The 14,548-nt window shown below is 44.4% G+C and overlaps 1 protein-coding gene across 2 annotated transcripts; it reads left to right on the top strand.

Annotated features, from left to right (window-relative positions):
* The first annotated feature begins 60 nt into the window (after positions 1–60).
* On the top strand, positions 61–14,003 carry LOC118398222 (polyhomeotic-like protein 1). 2 transcript variants are annotated; one of them, XM_035793356.2, is made up of 15 exons: positions 61–195; positions 1,267–1,385; positions 1,631–1,741; positions 3,573–3,650; positions 4,382–4,519; positions 4,806–4,970; positions 5,255–5,336; positions 5,426–6,450; positions 6,556–6,679; positions 6,957–7,132; positions 9,479–9,569; positions 9,682–9,769; positions 11,122–11,275; positions 12,519–12,729; positions 13,054–14,003. In XM_035793356.2, coding segments are annotated over exons 1-15 (2,715 nt in total). In that variant the 5' UTR covers positions 61–194; the 3' UTR covers positions 13,206–14,003. The 2 variants fall into 2 exon arrangements, with proteins under 2 accessions (XP_035649249.1, XP_035649250.1); XM_035793357.2 differs by lacking the exon at positions 61–195 and adding an exon at positions 569–749.
* The last annotated feature ends 545 nt before the right edge of the window (positions 14,004–14,548 follow it).

Raw genomic sequence — 14,548 nt, 5'->3', positions numbered from 1 at the left:
AAGTCAGCGTTTTGCTTTATTAACCTAATTTACATCCACCAGGTGGCATTACAAACAGTAATTCCTGGTTGTTTGTTTGTGTACTTCATCTGGACATAGTCTTTCAACATGATTTGGGATTAGGTGATGTTGACAGAGACCATTTTGAGTGACAGGTTTAGAGTTTGAAGCTTCGAAGGAAAGAAAGTGGCCAAAGTAAGTACATTGTTTAACCTCGTTTTAAAATAAAATAAAATGTAATGGTAGGTTTACTTATAAACGCATCTAAGTTAACTAGAAGGTAAAACGGTTTCGCTCATTTTACATAGGTGAAACAATGATTTCTGGAAAATGTTTGTATGGTCACACAATTGGGGTAATCAAATTCATTGTAGCGGATGCACAAGGCTGCTCGAATTATTATTTCATGATGCAGCTACAATGTAACAGGAAGCATCACATACATTGTCGCAATGAATTACATATTAACCGTGTAATATTAACCGTGTTCTATGGCAGGTAGATATTACGTTGTAATAACTATGTTGTTGTTACACATTTTGGCAGGCGACCTACGTGCGCCGTCATTCCATTGCGCCGGAAAACGACAAAAACATCAGAAGGAGGCGTTGTCCTCCACCCAAATTTATGCAAACTGTCAACAACCCAATTGAATGTACTGTAATATCGTCGTGCAAAAGGAATTGTTGCATACTGCTACGCATTGAAGTCGAGATAGAAACATAGGTGGCAATACACCAACGTCCACGGTGAGCAAGGGATTTGCAGCATACGGTGCTCATGGGTAGCTAGCTAGTTACAGTAGCTAGTTTTTGTGCTAGCACTGTCTGCAACTAGTTACTGTAGCTAGCTAGTTAACTACTGTACGAGCTAGCAGCACTCAACTTGCTTTTAATTATAGTGAAACAAGTGAGCTGCATAACATGTGGACAGCTAGCTATCTTATGTTTTACCTTGCAAGCGACTAACAATGAATGTATTACTAGTTTAGGATGTATTGAATGTATGTTGCATGACAATCAAATGTTTGCAAGCAGTCACGTGAAGGAGTGAACGGAGGAATGGCATTCTTGATTGATAGATACAATCTTGTCAACATGTAAATACAGATGTTAGTTATCCAGGCATGACAGATATATTCCACACCTTTACAGCTCCACAAAGCTGTAGTGTGGATAATATTTTACCTTCCACCAGTGACTGATAGGTCTTTTGACATTGTTTTCTTGGCAGCATTTGATTGAAAGCTTCTCTTCTTTTCCTCAGTGATGGAGACAGATGGGGACCAAAATCAGGGCTCTACCAATGGAACCACTCCATCAGGAGTGAACTCCCGCCCCTCTCCAATGAACTCCATGTCCCTGTACGAGAGACAGGCTGTGCAGGTCAGTACGTGTGGGTGTGCACAGGTGTGTATGCATATGAATGGGAATATTATGTATAGTCTATGCCTTTTTCTGACATGGCAATCACAAATTGTACTCATAGTCACACAGGATCATCTGTAATCCTTACCTGTAGCGTAGTTGTCTCATTATCACTGTGCAAGCCATCGTATATCAACCTGCAGGTTATTGACAGTGCAATGTCATTACTCCCTCTCCCTGTTTTCTATCTTGTGCAACTGAAGGCCCTTCAGGCGCTGCAGAGGCAGCCCAACGCAGCGCAGTACTTCCAGCAGCTAATGCTGCAGCAACAGATCAACAGTGCCCAGCTACAAAACCTGGCTGCAGTACAACAGGTAAAGAACCATCTTTATGAACCACACCTACAGTTGAAGTTGAAAGTTTACATGCACTAGGTTGGAGTCATTAAAACTCTTTTTTTCAACCACTCCACAAATTTCTTGTTAATAACAAACTATAGTTTTGGCAAATCCATTAGGTATGACACAAGTCATTTTCCCAACAATTGTTTACAGTTTATTTCACTTATAATTCACTGTATCACAATTCCAATTCCATTTACATACACTAAGTTGACTGTGCCTTTAAACAGCTTGGAAAATTCCAGACAATTATGCCATTGCTTTAGAAGAGAAATAAAACGGCTCTCTAAGGTCAGGGCGTGACAGCCTACCTTCAAACTCAGTGCCTCTTTGCTTGACATCATGGGAAAATCAAAAGAAATCAGCCAAGACCTCAGAAAACTAATTGTAGACCTCCACAAGTCTGGTTCATCCTAGAGAGCAATTTCCAAACGTCTGAAGGTACCACATTCATCTGTACAAAAAATAGTGCGCAAGTATAAATACCATGGGGCCACGCAGCCGTCATACCGCTCAGGAAGGAGAAGTGTTCTGTCTCCTAGAGATGAATGTACTTTGGTGCGAAAAGTGCAAATCAATCCCAGAACAACAGCAAAAGACCTTGTGAAGATGCTGGAGGAAACGGGTACAAAAGTATCTATATCCACAGTGAAACGAGTCCTATATAGACGTAACCTGAAAGGCTGCTCAGCAAGGAAGAAGCCACTGCTCCAAAACCGCCATAAAAAAGCCAGACTACAGTTTGCAACTGCACATGGGGACAAAGATCGTACTTTTTGGAGAAATGTCCTCTGGTCTGATGAAACAAAAATATAACTGTTTGGCCATAATGACCATCGTTATGTTTGGAGGGAAAGGGGGGAGGCTTGTAAGATGAAGAACACCATCCCAACCGTGAAGCATGGGGGTGGCAGCATCAAGTTGTGGGGGGGCTTTGCTGCAGGAGGAACTGGTGCACTTCACAAAATAGATGGCTTCATGAGGAAAGAAAATGATGTGGATATATTGAAGCAACATCTTAAGACATCAGTCAGGAAGTTAATTTAAAGCTTGGTCGCAAATGGGTCTTCCAAATGGACAATGACCCCAAGCATACTTCCAAAGTTGTGGCAAAATGGCTTAAGGACAACAAAGTCAAGGTATTGGAGTGGCCATCACAAAGCCCTGACCTCAATCCCATAGAAAATGTGTGGGCAGACTTGAAAAAGCATGTGCAAGCAAGGAGGCCTACCAACCTGACTCAGTTACACCAGCTCTCTCAGGAGGAATGGGCCAAAATTTACCCAACTTATTGTGGGAAGCTTGTGGGAGGCTACCTGAAACGTTTGACCCAAGTTAAACAATTTAAAGGCAATGCTACCAAATACTAATTGAGTGTATGTAAACTTCTGACCCACTGGGAATGTGATGAAAGAAATTAAAGCTGAAATAAATAATTATCTCTACTATTATTCTGACATTTCACATTCTTCAAATAAAGTTTTGATCCGAACTGGCCTAATTTTTCCTAGGATTAAATGTCAGGAATTGTGAAAAACGGAGTTTAAATGTATTTGGCTAAGGTGTATGTAAATTTCCAACTTCAACTGTACCAATAATGCATGCTCAGAATAGGGGACATTGGTGCTGTTTTGACATGGTCAGGTTACAGTTGGTTTGCTATTTTAAAAGGGAGAATGTTCAGGTTAGGGTGGCAGTACAATATGTTGAAACATCGTCATGAGGTTTGGTACATAGTCTGTTTTTCTCTGCTCTAAACTATGGCAATGTATTTTTACATTATTCCTTGTTGTCCCTGTTCTAGGCCACCTTTGCTGCCAGTCGCCAGTCCAGCCCTGCCACCAACAGCACCTCTCAGACCACCAGCACTACAGTCACATCTGTACGTTTACACATACATGCCTCTTTCAGAACTAGCACAGCACACGATCATTTTTCTTAGATTCTATTTAAACTTTATTTAACTAGGCAAGTCAGTTAAGAACAAATGATTATTTACAGTGACGGCCTACCCAAAGGCAGAAGGCCTCCTGCGGGGACGGGTGATTACAAATAAAAATATAGGACAAAACACATCCCAACAAGAGAGACAACACTACATAAAGAGAGACCTAAGACAACAACAGCATGGTAGCAACACCACATGACAACAACAGGGTAGAAACACATCATGGCAGCAGCATAACATGGTACAAGCATTATTGGGCACGGTCAACAGCACAAGGGCAAGAAGATAGAGACAACAATACATCACTCGAAGCAGTCACAACTGTCAGTGAGAGTGTCCATGATGGACTCTTTGAATGAAGAGATTGGGATAAAACTGTCCAGTTTGAGTGTTTGTTGCAGCTCGTTCCAGTCGCTAGCTGCAGGGAACTGAAAAGAGGAGCGACCCAGGGATGTGTGTGCTTTGTGGGCATTTAACAGAATGTAACTGGCAGAATGGGTGTCATTGACGCAAATACAGCTTCAAATAGGGAACTCCAGTGATATTTGTGTGAAACCACCATTTTCAGTTTGAACATTGGCACTTCCATTGTTTAATTGTCTCCAGACTAGTCAATACAGTTTGCTTTGGTTGTTGTCAAATCCCCTTTTTTCTTTCCCCTTCAGGTGAACGTAACCACTTCTGGGGGAGGGGACATAACCAGCACCCGCGCTATAGGCCCAGGCTCTTCCGGGACATCCACCATAAGCCAATCAGTGCTGCTGGGTGGGAGTGCAGCAGGACAGGGACAGATGTATCTGAGAGTGAGAACACATGCACCATTGCCTGATTCACACTATATCACACTATATGTGATATACACTATATGTGATATACACTATATGGCCGACCCGAACAAAACTTTGCTGGCTCAGATATTTTCAGCACAGTTCCAATTCCACTACAGTGGATTCATAACCAGGTCAGCACAGTACAGCTTAGCTTGGTGTGGTTCGGGCTTGGCTCAGGAGTGTGAGTATTGTATCTGGTTTTGTCATTAGTCTCCATGAAGGGACTGTTTGATTGACTGTCTATTTTGTTGTACTGTAGGTGAACCGGTCTCTGAGGGCTCCCCTCTCCTCACAACTCATCTTTATGCCTGGTAGCACGACAACCGCTGCCATGGCAACGGTCACCCAGCAGCCACAGACTCAGCAGCAGCAACAACAGGAAGTTACACCTACTTCCTCCAGCAACCAATCAGACAATGACCAGGTATGGATCAACTTTGTATTTGTGACGGAGAGCATTGGAGTGAGTCCTGCTTTAGTGATGTAATCTAGAGTAGCTTCTTCCCAGATCTGTTGTTGCTGTCTTGCCAGTTCCTGCACAAACAGATCTGGGACCAGTAAAAATCTAGATTTTTTTGTGCAGTAAAACTACAGTGTTATACTCTGAAATTGGTGAAACTCTTGCTTGTACTTCTCTTGCATCCCTCTCTCTGGCCTTTTCTTTCCATCAATCCTCATAAACTCATCTCTCCTTTCTCTCTGGGCCAGGTGCAGAACCTGGCTTTGCGATGTGTCGGCAGTCCCAAGGGAGTCGGGGTCAAGACTGAAACCCCAGAGAGGGGTGAAATAGGTGGGGAGTGAAATCTCGGCATACTTAGCTCTACATACTTAGCATACTTACTTACCTCTTAGTTATTAATTTCCCTAATTCTTTTCCAGCAACCTACTCCCTTATACAGTCATCTCACCAGCAGTTCAACCAGTCCACTCAGCAGTCTCCCACTAAACCAACCCAACTGCAACAGTCCCACATCAAGATCCCCACCTACATCCAGAGCTCCAACGCTAACCTCTCCTCTCTCAACCTCAAGACGGGCAACCACCACTCTAACACCCCCTCCTCACCCTCCACCTCTGTCCCACTCTCACAGCTCCTCCTTTCCGGACCCAACTTTGGCCGGGGCGGGGCTATCACCACGGTGAACTCGGCCGCCGCGGCGACGCACATTCTGGTGCCCACCTCCAGTGCACCCACTCAGTCCCACAGTTACCAGATGGGTGCTGCCACCATCAAGCCCAATGTTAGTACTCAAACGCTGGTGGTTCAGCCTCTGCAAAAAAGCACTATTAACGACAAGGGAGGCCATGGGAACGGTCCCATTCCAATCCAGCCCAAAACTCAACAGGGTCTCCGTATGCCACTGCAACTGCCCTCCCGCAACCCACCTCCCATCCTCCCCGCGCCCCCCGCAAACAACCAGGCTAGTGCCGCCCAGCCTCCGCCGCACATCCCAGTCCAGATAGTAGGGGCCAGGCCAAGCTCCATAGGAAACCCCCAGGCTTTGGCCTTGGTCCAGGCCCGGAACGCCTGTTCCCAGGACGGAGCTACCCTTCTAAATAGCTCCAACAGCGCCAGCCTCCTCACCATGGTGGCCTCCATCGCATCCAGAGAGAGAGGGGCTTTAGGCAAAGGGGTGGGTCTAAAAAGCCTTCAATCAGCCCAGGAAGCCCTAACATTGGCCCACGTTTCTCACGTGCAAGCACAAGCCAATCAGAGTCCTAGGCTGAATCAAAATCAAAATTGCACCTTGGCCACCAGCATCTCCTCTCAGTCCCAGGCCGCCATCTCTCCTCCCACCCTCTCCCGTTCCTCCCTCACTCTACCCCTGCCGTTGGTTGAGGCGAGCAGTGCATCCACTGTAGTGGCTGCCAATGGAGAGAATGTGTGTCCTCAGCCTCCCCAGGTGAGTTGTTCCTTAATGATGACTGATGACACTATAAATTACTGATGTTTCTAAACTACGTAGTAGTTGTCGATTCCATTTGTGAAATAATGACATTCCTCAAAGGGTAAGTCGATGAAGAGGAAATCCGAGTCAGACGCAGCCAATGAGGAAGATGGTCCCCCCCCTCCACACCTTGTTCCTATGAGTGAACACTCCCCTGCTCTCTCCTCCTCCGCCATGGAAGCAGGTAAGGAGTCAGCTACGAATGTGCCCACTTGTCTTAAATACTTTGCCTTTCTCATTCCTCTCTTTTACGACCACTGGAAGGATAAGAGTGCAGGGAGACCATTTTCCACCATAGCCCAGCCACCAACATGTCAAATTCCCTTTGATCCATCCCTATACATGATTCCAAAAACCTCACATTTGCATAGATTTAGACACTGTGGCCAGTCAGCCTTGCTCAAATTGTTCAAAAATAAATGATCAAATCCTTTCTCTCCCCTCAAACGTCTTTTTTTAAGGCACTGGTCCACCTTCTCCCTCCCCCGTTCCCTCTCCTTCCCCTGCCCTCTCAGTGTCCCGTGTGGGGGGTGGCCAGGGCGAGAGAGCCCCCCCTCCACAGGCTGTGGTCAAACCCCACGTCCTCACCCACCTCATAGAGGGCTTCGTCATCCAGGAGGGAGCTGAACCCTTCCCTGTATGTACAGTTCACCTTAGAGTAGTTGTGGTTCTCATATACAATACAACATCCATTCAGACCCTTTGGGGATATACAGTGCATTATTAAAGTATTCAGACCCGTCGTTGACTTTTTCTAAAAGGTATACAATTTAAAAAATGCCCTCATTAATCTACACAGAATACCCCATAATGACAAAGCAGAAACAGGTTTTTAGATTTTTTAAAAAATGTATAAAAAATGAAAAACAGAAATACCTTATTTACATAAGTATTAATTATTATAAGACCCTTTGCTATGAGACTCGAAACTGTGCTCAGCTGCATCTTGTTTCCATTGGTCATCCTTGAGATGTTTCTACAACTTGATTGGAGTCCACCTGTGGTAAATTCAATTGATTGGACATGATTTGTAAAGGCACACACCTGTCTATATAAGGTCCCACAGTTGACAGTGCATGTCAGAGCAAAAACAAGCCATGAGGTCGAAGGAATTGTCTGTAGATCTCGGAGACAGGATTGTGTCGAGGCACAGATCTGGGGAAGGGTACCAAAACATTTCTGCAGCATTGAAGGTCCCCAAGAACACAGTGGACTCTTCCTAGAGCTTGCCACCCGGCCAAACTGAGCAATCGGGGGAGAAGGGCCTTGGTCAGGGAGGTGACCAAGAACGCGATGGTCACTCTGACAGAGCTCCAGAATTCCTCTGTGGAGATGGCAGAACCTTCATCTAGAGTGGCCAGGCTGAAGCCACTCCTCAGTAAAAGGCACATGACAGCCCGCTTGGAGTTTGTCAAAAGGCACCTAAAGGACTCTGGTCTGATGAAACCAAGATTGAACTCTTTGGCCTGAATGCCAAGCGTCACGTCAAGAGGAAACCTAGCACCATCCCTACGGTAAAGCATGGTGGTGGTGGCAGCATCATGCTTTGGGGATCTTTTTCAGCGGCAGGGACTGGGAAACTAGTCAGGGTCGAGGGAAAGATGAACAAAGCAAAGTACTGGGAGATGGTTGATGAAAACCTTCTCCAGAGCGCGCAGGACCTCAGACTGGGGCAATGGTTCACCTTCGAGAAGAATGGGAGAAACTCCCCAAATACAGGTTTGCCAAGCTTGTAGCGTCATACCCAAGAGGACGAAAGGCTGTAATTGCTGCCAAAGGTGCTTCAACAAAGTACTGAGTAAAGGGTCTGAATACTTATGTAAATGTAATATTTCCGATTTTCTTTTTTTTTAGAAATTTGCCTTTACTTTACTATTTATATTTTTGACAACTTTTACTTTTACTTCACTTACATTCCTAAATAAAATAATGTACTTTTTACTCCATACATTTCACCTGACACCCAAAAGTACTCGTTACATTTTGAATGCGTAGCAAGACAGGAAAACGGTCCAATTCACCCACTTTGTCACGACTCCCACCGAAGGTGTCTCCCCTGCCTGTTCGGGCGGCGCTTGGCGGTCGTCGTCGTCGCCGGTCTACTCGCCGCCACCGATCCCTTTTTCCTTTTCTGTTCGTTTGGTCTTATTGGTTGCACCAGTCTCTTATTTTGTTTCTTGATGTATGTCTATTTAAGCCTGTTAGGCCCGACTAGGTTTGTGCGGGATTGTTCCTCTGTCGGTTTGTGGGATGTGCATTTGTATTTTATTTTCTCCAGACTGTTTGGGTCTTGTGTTTGGGCCGGTCAGTTTTATGCGTCTAGTGTTTTGGCGTGACCGGAATAAAATACGATTGTCCGAACCCTCTGCTCTCTGCGCCTGACTCCAAACCCACTACTCCTAGAAGACTTGACACACTTATCAAGACAACACGTGGTCATCCCTTTTGCCTCTGATCTGGCGGGCTCACTTAACACAAATGCATCTTTTGTAAATAATGTCTGAGTGTTGGAGTGTGCCCCTGGCTATACATACATTTATAAAACAGGAACATGGAGCCACCTGCTTTACTTAATAGAAGGAATAGGAAATTATTTATACTTTTACTTTTGATACTTAAGTATATTTAGAACCAAATACTGTTAGACTTTTACTCAAGCAGTATTTTACTGGGTGACTTTCACTTTTACTTGAGTAACTTTCTATTAAGGTATCTATACTTTTACTCAAGTATGACAAGTGGGTACTTTTTCCACCACTCGTGTAGATTGACGAGGAGAAAATGTTTTAATCCATTTTAGAATGAGGCTGTAATTTAACAAAATGTCGAAAAATTCAAGGGGTCTGAATACTTTCTGAATGCGCCGTACAACATCTGATGTAAATAATGACATGTACTGTAGATCAAAACAATATTATCAATTATTCCCTTTAATCAGTAATGTTGTACACAACACATTTTGCTCCTGTATATTGATTGACAGGTGAGTGGGCCAGTGAAAGAGCCAGCTGGAGAAGATTTGGCAATGGACAATCCAGACGCCAGTCAGCCTGAGACTGTGAATACAGCTACAGGTTAGGCTCAGACCATAGTCCTAGTCACGTTTCCATTAAAGAAAGTGGTTTGACTACGAACTATAATTCATATAGTTCCTTAAACCCCTCTTTTCCTGTTCTCTCTTCCCAGTGCTGAAGTGTGAGTACTGCAAAAGCTTCGCCCCAGCCAGACAGTTTAGAGGGACCAAGCGCTTCTGCTCCTTGACCTGTTCCAAGAGGTACAGTCATAATATAGTACAATGTCACTGCAGTGTTCTGTGTCTACTATACTGAAGAAAAAAAATATACGCAACATGTAATGTGTTGTTCCCATGTTTCATGAGCTGAAATAAAAGATCTCAGAAATGTTCCATACTCACAAAAAGCTTATTTCTCTCTAATTTTGGGTACAAATTGGTTTACATCCCTGTCAGTGAGCATTTCTCCTTTGCCAAGATAAATCCATCTACCTGACAGGTGTGGCATATCAAGATGCTGATTAAACAGCATGATCATTACACAGGTGCATCTCGTGCTGTGAACAATTAAAAGCCACCCTTTAATGTGGAGTTTTGTCACACACCACAATGCCACAGATGTCAAAATGTTGAGGGAGCTGCGTAATTGGCATGCAGACTGCAGGAATGTCCACCAGAGCTGTTGCCAGAGAATTGAATGTTCATTTCTTTACCATAAGCCGCCTCCAACGTCGTTTTAGAGAATTTGACAGTACCTCCAATCGGCCTCACAACCGAAGACCATGTGTAACGAAGCCAGCCCAGGACCTCCACATCCGTCTTCTTCACCCGCGGGATCATCTTAGACAGCTGATGAAACTGAGGAGTATTTCTGTCTGTAATAATGCCCTTTTGTGGGGAAAAACTCATTCTGATTGGCTGGGCCTGGCTCCCAAGTGAGTGGGCCTTTGTCCTCCCAGACCCACCCATGGCTGCACCCCTGCCCAGTCATGTGAAATCCATAGATTAGGGCCTAATGAATGTATTTCAATTGACTGATTTCCTTATATGAATTGTAACTCAGTAAAATTGTTGCAGGTTGTGTTTATATTTTTGTTCAGTATATATGGCAGTATACATTGAGTGTACAAAACATTAGGAACACTTTACTATTATTGAGTTGCACCCCTTTTGCCCTCAGAACAGTCTCAATTCGCCGGGGCATGGACTCTACAAGGTGTCGAAAGTGTCCCACAGGGACACTGGCCCGTGTTCACACCAAGTTGTCTGGATGTCGTTTGGTTGGTGGACCATTCTTGATACACACGGGAAACTGTTGAGCGTGAGAAACCCAGCAGCGTTACAGTTCTTGACACACTCAAACCGGTGCGCCTGGCAGCTACTACCTTACCCTGTTCAAAGGCACTTAAATCTTTTGTCTTGCCAATTCACCTTCTGAATGGCACACATACACAATTCATGTCTCACTTGTCTCAAGGCTTCAAATGCATTCGATAAGGGATCATAGCTTTCACCTGGATTCACCTGGTCAGTCCGTGTCATGGAAAGAGCAGGTGTTCTTAATGTTTTGTACACTCAGTGTATGCCTGCTATATGTCTCCCTGTTGCTCCAGGTATAACGTGAGCTGCAGCCAGCACTTCCGCCTGCGACAGGGGCTTCACCTCACCCACTCTGACGAGGACGGAGTCCTGAGGAGGAGGGTTCCCCACAGGACCAGCTCCGAGATCGCCAGTGCCAAAATAGCCGGGAGACCCTTACCAGTCAAGGTAATGGTCCGTTCATCATTGATAGTTGTAGACTTGTTTTTGAGCTGGCACGGATGACTGAAGAGCAATATTCCTTCAAAACAAATTCCGGGACTGAGCCAATTTCAGGTCTGCTGAGCGCAGAACGTTGTGAACATTCTGTGCATTTTCCTGCTCGCGTTTACTGTGAGCACTGATGCTGTACCCGCTTTAAGTTAGTTTTAACAGTGGCCATGTAGTTTACAATGGACAAAATGGATCCCATAACATTTTAACATGGAAATAGCTGTTCTATCATTCAGCCTATAGTAGCAGCCAATGTGTAGTTAGTGTTCAATGTAGGCCTTCAATCCATGAGACTGGCGAGGCTTGACATTAACCTGTTTATCCACTTGTCCTTGAGACAAGGTGACTGAAAATGCTGTTGTGGTGTTTGATGCAAAACCACTTTACAAAATATAATGCATTATTATTATCATACCATTATTAGAGAGAATCAGACAAATTATACTACCCTCTGCTACTTAGCTTATTCAAGCCTGTCTCAAAATACAACACTGTCCCTTTAATACAAAACAAATGCTCTTTACCTGAATTTCTTTTAAAAGATGTGTATAAATGTACATGTTTTGTGCCCTTGTAGGAAGCAGTCACTCCCCTATTGCTGACTACAAATGATCTATAACTGGGCTATCAACTCACTAACTAGCAAAGGATATAAACATGCATGGCTACATGCAGCTTTCGCTTTGATCTCAAAACAAGCTCATCTACTCACGACCTTCTCATGCTGTAAACACGATCCAGTTCAAAGTAAATGGCACAGGTCCATATATGGCAATGGTCTATTTGCATATAGGCCTACTGCAGCTCTGATTGTTTATGCCTCACCTCTCTGTACAGTACGGCCTGAGTAGTGCGTGTCAATGCAATAGACTCCTACTCAGATGCGTTCTGCCCACAACAAAATATATTGCGTAGTTGGTTTTGTTTCGGTATGTTTTATTGAAAGTGACTAATATTGCATTGATTCGATCACAGTTGCCACAGTAAAGGGAAACGTTGATAATGTTAACAGAGAAAACTCTAGAACGGTGGTCACCAACCTTTTCTGAGTCAAGATCACTTCCTGAGTCAAAATGCAAGCCAAGATCTACCACTCATAATTTTAGTTTAGGGAGAACAGTGCTGAAGAGACATGGCCATTCAGTGACTACCTTGTTGCACAAACACCTCTCATACAGTCCTGGTTCATTGTCTACAGTGCCGCTCCGAGTCCAGCCGTTCGGACGACATCTCCAGTTGCGAGGAGGAAGAGGATGACCCCATGTCCTTCTCCCCGGCCTCCTCCTCTTCCTGTCATCAGCCTCCCCCCACACTCCGATTGGAGGGCTCACCGGCGCCCCACTTCCTGCCCGGCAGCCCTGCCCAGTGGAGTGTGGAGGAAGTGTCTCAGTTCATATCATCTCTGCAAGGTCGGTACCACAGATGAGCTATATACTGTAGACGTCATTGGTTTATACAGTTCAGAAGGACATGCGTTGGTTGTCATGCAACAACACACAAATGCTATTTTTGTGACTTTTGAAATCTTTAAAACAGTTATCGTACTTGTTTTTTTAGTTTTTTTTAATCCCAGTATTATTCTAGGATAATACAATTGCTAATGTATTTTCACCATTGTAAATGCTATTCATGTTATTGTCTTGCTTACCATCCCCCCTCTCTCTCTCTCTCGCCCTCTCTTACTCCCAACTTCCCTCTTTCTCTCCGTCTCTCCTCCTTTTCTCCTCTCGCAGACTGTGAGGAGCTGGCGGCTAATTTCCTGTCCCAGGAGATTGATGGACAGGCCCTGCTGCTGCTCAGAGAGGAGCATCTCATGTCCACCATGAACATCAAGCTCGGTCCCGCCCTCAAGATCTGTGCCCACATCAACAACCTGAAAGACTGAGAGGAAGGATGAAAGGAGCAAAGGAGGGATTCTGAAATACTCCCCCCAAAATAAAAGGAGAGAAAGAAGGGCTGGAGAGAGAGAAGAGGTGACAATATGGCCATTGAAATACTTTTTAGCTGTGTTAAGTGGGGTCCCTGTTGATTTTATTATACACCATATGTACAAAAGTATGTGGACATCACTTCGAATTAGTTGATTTGGCTATTTCAGCCACACCCGTTGCTGACAGGTGTATAAAATCGAGTACACAGCCATGCAATCTCCATTGCCTAACATTGTCAGTAGAATGGCCTTACTGAAGAGCTCAGTGACTTTCAACATGGCACCGTCATAGGATGCCACCTTTCCAACAAGTCAGTTTGTCAAATTTCTGCCCTGCTAGAGCTGCCCATGTTTCAGCATGACAATGCCCCCTTGCACAAAGCAAGGTCCACACAGAAACGGTTTGTCGAGATCGGTGTGGAAGAACTTGACTGGCCTGCAAATAGCTCTGACCTCAACCCCATCGAAAACCTTTGGGATGAATTCGGACGCCCACTGTGAGCCAGGCCTAATCGCCCAACGTCAGTGCCCGACCTCACTAATGCTCTTGTAGCTGAATGGAAGCAAGTCCCTGCAGCAATGTTCCCTGAAGAGTTGAAGCTATTATAGCAGCAAAGGGGGGGACCAACTCCATGTTAATGCCATTGATTTTGGAATGAGATGTTCGACGAGCAGGTGTCCACATACTTTTGTCCGTGTAGTGTATTTAGTCAAAACAAACATAGAATGAAAGTGGAAAAGATGAGGCTTCTACCCACAAGACCTGGACCTTCAATGTAGAGTATTATGTTACATTATGTGAGTGAGTGAGCAAACCCTATATATGTGTGTAATGTTTGCCTATATATTTAAATATACCTTTGTTGGCTGGACTGCCTTTGTTTACGCTGTAGAGAATCATTGCGTTATCTCTCTGTGGAAATTGTGGCCTTTTTAAGTAGTTTCGACGAGCGAAAATAGAACTAGAACGGAGTCGTCCGTAAAAAAAATAAAAATAACGTGTTTCATATCATTCCTTATTTTTTACGAGCAGTTATGTATGGTAAGGTCATGTAAACCAATGGACCATTGCCTTTACCAACCATTACTGGGGAGTAGCAAATATATTGGCCTAAGGATCCTTGACAAATAGAGGGTGACATTTTCTGTCCGCTGAAATGAGAAAAAAATGTACAATTGGTGCACAGGATTTATATTAAAAAAAACCTTCCTTTTTACAATGTACGTGAGGTGGCAGCAATAATCTATGAGGATCTGAAGTACTGGTACACCTGATCCAAGTTATACCGTCCCATTGG

Source organism: Oncorhynchus keta, chromosome 19, assembly GCF_023373465.1.
Source record: "Oncorhynchus keta strain PuntledgeMale-10-30-2019 chromosome 19, Oket_V2, whole genome shotgun sequence".
NCBI lineage: Eukaryota > Metazoa > Chordata > Actinopteri > Salmoniformes > Salmonidae > Oncorhynchus > Oncorhynchus keta.
This window is presented reverse-complemented; position numbering and strand designations above follow the sequence as displayed.

Excerpts from the sequence above, each read along its gene's own strand:
- LOC118398222 (XM_035793356.2), top strand. Across the intron at positions 4,520-4,805 it reads AGGGACAGATGTATCTGAGA|GTGAACCGGTCTCTGAGGGC; the intron begins GTGAGAACACAT and ends GTTGTACTGTAG. Across the intron at positions 6,680-6,956 it reads CTCCTCCGCCATGGAAGCAG|GCACTGGTCCACCTTCTCCC; the intron begins GTAAGGAGTCAG and ends TCTTTTTTTAAG.